Below are 7114 nucleotides of genomic sequence, written 5' to 3'. Positions count from 1 at the left end.
TGCTGGACACTGGCAACGCAGCCCCTCTGCCTGTCCTGCACAAGGCATGGGACCGGCCTGGCTTACTGCGGCTCTGCTCCCTGGCAGATGCCTTGCATGGGCTTGGGAAAGGGCCTTTGCCTCCCGGTGCCTTTGTCTCCCCTGCACAGGGGAGCTCATGATGGGCACAGGGATGATGGCACTGGTGATGCTGTGTAGCTTCACCAGCCACAGCTCCTGCAGCTTTGCTCCCTGGTACCCGGCACAGGGGCACCACCAGTGGCTGGAGCCCATGGAGGGGGCAGGTTTGGAGGTTGCGTGGGGCCAGGCTGGGGGGTTCTGGTGCATGTTGATCTATGCACTAACCGGTAGGCTTTGGACAGTTCTTTTCGTCAGAGCCATCCCCACAATCTTTTTCTGAAATACAGAACCAACCAAGACAGGAGAGTGGGCACAATGACAAACGAAACACCAACAGCACACGCACAGGGGGGCGGCACAAAACCAGCGCTGACACTGGGACGTGAACACTGACATGGAAGAGGGACACACACAGAGGGGCTGTGCAGGCACCCGAGCGGCCTGGGGAGGCGAGACCAGATGCAGGCGCCCGGTGGGATGCTCCAGGCATTGGTTCCTATGGCTCCTGGGGTGGCTCAGAGCTGGGGCTGCCCATGCAGCTCCCTGCTGACCCCCAGCATGCTGCAGCTCAGAATGGTTCTCGCCTGCTCTGAAGCCACTAATTAAACCTAACGATGCAGAGCTGCTGGAATAAACCTGTAGGGAAGGAAAGCAGCCTTGGGGCAAACCCTTTCTCCCAGCCTGGCCTTGGAAGCAGATGTGAGGCCAGATGTGAGCTCACTGGGAGACCGCTCCTGCCTTCCCTGGGGCTACAGGCTCTGGCTGAGCAGCACAGGCTGCTCCACGCTCATCTCAAACACTGGGGCAGAGCTTTGGCCATTTTGCAAAGAACACCAAGATCTGCTGCAATGATCCCTGCCAGGCTGTTCCTGCGGCACCCAAGGGCAGCCAAGGAAAACGAGCATCTCAGGGATGCGGGATGAGGTTCCAGCTTCAGCTAATGCCTCCTCCCCTTCAGGGCATGGGCTCTGCTGTTCAAGTGGGCCCTTGCAGGACCAGGGCTGGCACCCCTGCGTCTGATCTCGCCGTGCCCTCGGCAGCAGCAGGGCAGCGGCTCCTCACCGTTGTCGCAGCGCCAGTTGATGTTGATGCAGCGCCCGTTGTTGCAGGTGAACTGCGTCAAGGGGAAGCAGGTCGGGTAGGCTGTGGAGGAGGCAGAAGCACCATCAGTGTGTGTGTGACACCCTGCACCCCAGCCCCTCGCATCCCCAAAGGGTGCTCACCACATGAGGCAGACTCATCCGAGCGGTCCCCACAGTCATCGTCCAGGTCACACGTCCAGGAGATGGGGATGCAGCGACCACTGGCACAGGAGAACTGGTTGGGGGAGCAGGTCCGAGCTGGCCCAGGGAACAGAGACAGAGCTTTAGTAGCTTTGCAAGGAGAAAGGTGGGAACAAACCCTCCTGTGAGGCAGAACTGGCTGCAAAGCGGAGAGCACGCTGTGTTCCATGAAGACTGTGGGTCAGCACAGCAATGTGAACTCTCCTGCTGCTCCCTAAGGATGAGGCAGGCTCCTCACCTGAGCACGTGGAGTTGGACTCGTCCTCGTTGTTCCCGCAGTCGTTGTCCCCATCGCAGAGCCAGCGGTTGGGGATGCAGCGGTTGTTCTTGCATTTGAAGCGGTCAGAGGGGCATGTGTGCTGGTCTGCAGGGGACACACACACTCAGGACCTGCCCTTCATCCCACCCCATTCCCTTCCACATCTGCTGGAGAGAAGAACTGAGGCAGAAGAAGGCAGGGATCTAGGGATCCTCATCAGCATTTCCTCCCTCAACTGCTTGAGCCTGCTCCTCTCCCAGAGGTCCTGGCTGCCCAACCCCATCCCAGCCACCCGCCCCACATCTAGGGGAAGCTTAACCCGCATCCTGCTGCCCCAGGAGCACACAAACCACGACCCCACCGCGCAGGAGGCAGCTACGCACGGCAGAGCTCCGGGGCTTCATCGCTGTTGTCCAAGCAGTCATTGTCCCCATCACACTTCCAGCGCTCCTGGATGCAGCGGTTGTTCTTGCAGGCGAACTCCCCGGGCTGGCACTGCGGAGGGGGGATGTAGGACGGGTTGGCTGGCAAGGGAAAAGCAAAGGGAGGGATGATTTTAACGCAGTGCAGGGCAGCAGAAGGACAGTCCTGTGTCCCCACGCTGGCAGGACACTGACATGAGTGCCCAGCAGCTCCGAGAGGCACTGGTGCCCATGTGCACAGAGCACACAATGGAAGGGGCACCAGCACAGCTTCACCCCTCTCCTCTGAGCCAGCAAAGCATGGCACTGTCTAGAACCCAACTCTCCCCCTCACGCAGCATCAGGCAGGTCCTGCACAGAGAAGCCACCGTGGGTCTCCCCCGCTGGCAGCTTACCCTGGCAGGTCACAGTGTCCGGCCCCAGGACCTGGTCCTCGGCGCAGGCACACTGCCGGCCCCGCGGGGTGGCCAGGCACAAGCTGCTGCAGCCACCGTTGTTGACACGGCACTTGTTGGAGCCCACTGTGGAGGCAAAGTAGGGGTGAGAAGGGGACTCCAGTGCTGGGCTCCTAACAGGACACCTAACCCAAAACCTAACCCCAGGACTCCTTCAACGGGCTGCACAACTAGAACCCAGCTGGAGACCCCAGTTCATCACGCAAGGCAGAAGGGACCCCTCAGGCTGAACTAGCCAGGGAAGGAAGGGAGGGAAAGGGAGAAAGAGAGAAAAGGCTGGAAGGGCAGGGGATGAGCAACAGAGAAACACAGGGTGCATGGCGATGGACATACAGGCAGCGATACGGCCAAAAGGAAGCAAAAAGGGGTGGAAGGCTGCTTAGATGGGGCAGCCCCCAGTCTCCAGCCCCCCATCTCCTCCTGTGGGGCAGGTCCCCACATCACCACGCAGACAGTGAGGCACTGGAATAGGTTGGCCAAAGAAGTGGTGAATGCTCCATTCCAGTCAGCGTTCAAGGCCAGGTTGGACAGAGCCTTGGGCAACATAGTCTAGTGCGAGGTGTCCCTCCCTGCCCATGGCAGGGGGTTGGAACTGGATGACCTTAAGGTCCTTTCCAACCCAACCCATCCTATGATTCACCCCAATAAGCCTGTTAGAGATCCCTTGGGATTCAGCAGATCTGTGGTCACTCTGTAACATGTCCCACCTTGGAGGCCTGGTCCAGGCGGTAGATGCTGCCGCTGCGGTACTCGGTCCAGAAGAGGAAGTTGCTGTAGTGGCACAGCCCGAAGGCGTGATTCAGCTCCGGTCCCTCGTACACGATCTGCAGGTGCAGGAGATGGAGGGGCCCACATGGTGGGACAGGGCAAAGGACATTGGAGGGGACAGGCAGCAGGGAGCACGGCTGAACGCGGCCATGGATGCAGTGGGTGCAGCCAGCTGATGCAACGGCTCAGCTGCCCACGGCCCCAGTGCCTGAGAGCCTCCACTTGCCTTCCGCTCAGTGCCGTTGAGATAGACCATCTCGATGCGGTCATAGAAAGCATCCACCCAGTAAAGGATCTTGGCCGGGATGTCCAGGCTCAGCCCATTGGGCCACAGGACAGTCTTGGAGGTGATGAAGACGTTGCGGTTGGAACCATCCATCCAGGCTCTCTCGATCTTGCCCCTCTTGCTGTCCTTCGGATCCTCCTCCCAGTCCGTCCAGTACATCCACCTGCCACAGCCACACAGCTGTTAGAGCACACTGATCAGAGAGGCTGGCACAGAGCTGTGGAGGGGTCCTGTGCCCATAGATGGGTCCCAGCCCAATGCAACAGCCCAAGAGCTCTCCCAGGCACCCGCACCCGTTCAGGGGGTCCACCACGATCGCACGGGGATGGGTCATCTTCCCCTCAATCAGTGTTTTCCGTGTCTGGGCAGCCTTCTCTAGCCGAGCCACACTGATGGTCTTTTTGGGGCCATCATCCGTCCAGTACAGGTTGTTCCCCATCCAGTCCACAGCAATCCCTTCCACGTTGTGGATGCCTTTCGGGAGAAGCAGGAACAGGCGCCCATCACCAGGGCAAGAAGCGGAACCAACAGCCCCATATGATCAACTCGTACTGGGCACCACCGGATCCCAACTCAAAGCAACAGGGATGACAGACACCCCCCCAGCCCCAGTGCAGGCAGCCCCCACAGAGGTACAGAAGTCCCAGTGGACTGCGCTGGAAAAAGCCCAGTTTGGGAGCATCCTTGGCTGGTTTGCCCCAAGGCCACACAAACGAACTCAGCTGTGGCAGCGTGGGGATGGAGCGGCCACCGCACTGACCCTCAGGGACTACGACTGAGGATCCCTCCCGTCTGACCTGATGGGGAGGGGGACATCCAGGGACAGGGGTCCCTCTCCCACCTCTGCTGGGGCACGTGCTCTGTACCTGTCTCTCAAGAGCAGTCTCCAGACAAACCCAAACAGCAGCTCCAAACCCCAGCTGGGCAGTAGCGCTGCCACTACATAGGAGGAAGTGTTGTTGCCAGCTCCTGGGGTCTGACTGTGCTGGGGAGGGACCAGGTTGGGCCCCTCAGCCACTCACCATCCTTCAGGATGGTCTCTCGCTCCGTGCCGTCGATCTTCTGGCGCCCGATGAGGTAGCTGGTGGTGTCGGCAAAGTAGATGAAGCCTGTCTCAGCATGGAAGTCCAGAGCACGGGGGTTCATAAGGTTCTCGATGGGGATCATGTGCTCGTCCGGCACCTTGGCCCCCATGTCCATCCCACGGATGATGCCTGGACGCCCCTTCCCATACACCAGGAACAGCTCATGCTCAGGCTCTGCAGGGAGATGGGGAGAGCCATCACCACCAGCCCGGCCAGGGCAGCCCAGTGTGGGTCTGCAGGTACCACAGAGCCCGACGGGCAGCCCATGGCTTAGGCCAGGAAGGAAAGGGGTGTTTGCAAACGGGAGGGAAGGAATCGCAGAGCTCCGCTTGCCCTCCAGGACTCACTTTTGCAGGACTTCCCATCGCTGCCCAGGCTGAACCCGGAGCGGCACCGGCAGGTCCGGGTCTTGTGGCTGTTCCCAAGGAGGCAGATATCGGAGCAGCCTCCCGGCTTGCCAAACTGGTCAGGCTCGCAGGCATGGCTCCTCACTGCAACACAGAGCAGCGAGAGGTGCATGGGCACAGCCAGCACCTCCTACCAGCGCATGGGGATGCGACAGAGCAATAGCAGGGGCCAGGGGCACCCTGGGGGGTTCGGCAGCCCAGCAAGAGGCTCCCGGGCGAGTGGACCCCTCCTGGGTGCTTGGCCCCATTAAGCAGAAGGTGCAGCTTGTCCCCATCACCCCCCCCAGCCCCTGGGATCCCAAGAAGCTGCGTCCCCCCAGGCTGGGGTCCTACCTGTGGGCTGGCGCCGCTGGTGGTAGATGTGCAGCGCCCCCCCCTTGTCCACCCGCGTCACCACTTGGTACTCGGTGCTGTTGAAGCGGTTGACGCGGATGACGCTGGTTTTCTGCTGGGCGTTGGCGTTGTCGGAGTTGGTGGCATAGAGGTAGTTCTCAAAGACAGTCAGCCCATAGAGGTGCTCAATCTGGAAGGCAGCCACAAGGAACGATGGAGGAGGCACGCGCAAAGCCCCTCATCCTGCCCTATGGCCCATGCCCCTGCCTCCTCAGGCCAAGCTCAGACACAGAATCATAGAATGGTTTGGGTTGGAAAGGACCTTAAGATCATTCAGTTCCAACGCCATGGGCAGGGACACCACACACTAAACCATGTCTCCCAAGGCTCCGTCCAACCTGGCCTCGAACACTGCCAGGGATGGAGCATTTACCACTTCTCCGTTCAACCCATTCCAGCACCTCACCACCCTCACGGTAAAGAACTTCTTCCTTACAGCTAACCTAAATACCTAACAGACACACCGCCCAGCACACTCCACTGCCAGACCCCGACCTCCCCCTGGCCCCACTCACCAGGATGCCCTGGATGATGGTATGTCTGTTCTTGCCTTCATAGTCCACCACCTCAATATAGTCAAGGTAGGCGTCAGCCCGGTACACCAGCCGGTTCACCATTTCCCCGTCCCCCCAGCCGGTTCACCAGGTCCAAGGTGATGCCGTGTGGGAAGACGATCTTGCTGTCCACCAGCTTGGTGCGGTTCTGCCCATCCATGTCGCAGCGCTCCACCTTGGGGATCTGCCCGTAGTCGGTGAAGAACACTTTGCTGCGTGAGAATGGCAAACACAGGAGCTCAGAGCCCGGATGTCATGTTCAGAGAGGGAGGATGCACCATGTACATGGCCTGCAGACATGGGAGTGCTGCTGTGGGCACAAGGGTGGCCGGGGACCTCCCCTGTTCAAGGCCAGAGTCTCCCTCCAGGCTGCTATGTGATATTTGTGTATAAAAACAAATATCCTGCTCAATAACATCATCTCTCTTCACTCACGCAAGTATAAGAGCACCCATCTGGAAAGCAGCAGGAGAGGGGGAGATGTCCCCTTCGCTGCTCCTGTGATTCAGCATCCCAACTTCCCCATGTGGGATTTGCAAAGGGGAGCTGTCATCTGACCGCAGCACGAGGGGAGCTGCTCAGCCCGTGCAAGGATCCGACTGTTTCGGTTCCTGAAAGCAAAGCTGTGACCACGCAGCCACAGCCTGGAAGCAGCAGCTTGTCCTGAGCCTGGCCAGGTCCATCCGGGGCCCTCATAAGCTGGGAAGTCGCTTGTCCATCAGCATCCCGGCTACCCCTGGATGCGGCTCCCCCGGGATGCAGCAGCCGGACCTCCCTGACCTGCTCCACCTCCCCAGCCTGATGGTGCAGGTCCAGGCAGCAACACTGAGCCCTCGCACCCCCAGGCAGGACTCTTACCCCATCGCCGGGTCCAGCGCTATTCCCTTGGGGTTGTACAGCTCCAGGTCCAGCAGCGTGACGCAGGTGACCCCATTCTTGTTGCAGACAAAGATCCTGTCATCGATGTCATCCACGAAGTAGAAGTTGCCCGTGAGCCAGTCAATAGCCATCTGCTCCACATCTAGGCCATGGGAAGAGAGCAGAGGTGAGGCAGGGAGGGAGCCAGGAGCCCCTTGCGTGGT

At 60.0% G+C, this 7114-nt stretch overlaps 1 protein-coding gene across 1 annotated transcript in view; it reads right to left on the bottom strand.

Annotated features, from left to right (window-relative positions):
• LOC104408254 (low-density lipoprotein receptor-related protein 1-like) overlaps positions 1 to 7053 on the bottom strand; it is a gene marked incomplete at both ends in the record, with an annotated part of 22819 nt that extends 15766 nt beyond the window's left edge. The window contains 15 exon segments of the mRNA XM_010017801.1: positions 361 to 396; positions 1183 to 1263; positions 1344 to 1460; positions 1642 to 1767; positions 2046 to 2186; positions 2480 to 2664; positions 3230 to 3363; positions 3534 to 3756; positions 3887 to 4067; positions 4616 to 4852; positions 5026 to 5169; positions 5419 to 5608; positions 5994 to 6119; positions 6121 to 6244; positions 6891 to 7053. Coding sequence (XP_010016103.1) covers positions 361 to 396; positions 1183 to 1263; positions 1344 to 1460; positions 1642 to 1767; positions 2046 to 2186; positions 2480 to 2664; positions 3230 to 3363; positions 3534 to 3756; positions 3887 to 4067; positions 4616 to 4852; positions 5026 to 5169; positions 5419 to 5608; positions 5994 to 6119; positions 6121 to 6244; positions 6891 to 7053 — 2208 coding nt within the window.
• Between the last annotated feature and the right edge of the window lie 61 nt (positions 7054 to 7114).

The sequence above is a fragment of the Nestor notabilis genome, unplaced genomic scaffold, assembly GCF_000696875.1.
Source record: "Nestor notabilis isolate BGI_N333 unplaced genomic scaffold, ASM69687v1 scaffold16937, whole genome shotgun sequence".
In the NCBI taxonomy this organism is placed as follows: domain Eukaryota; kingdom Metazoa; phylum Chordata; class Aves; order Psittaciformes; family Psittacidae; genus Nestor; species Nestor notabilis.
This window is presented reverse-complemented; position numbering and strand designations above follow the sequence as displayed.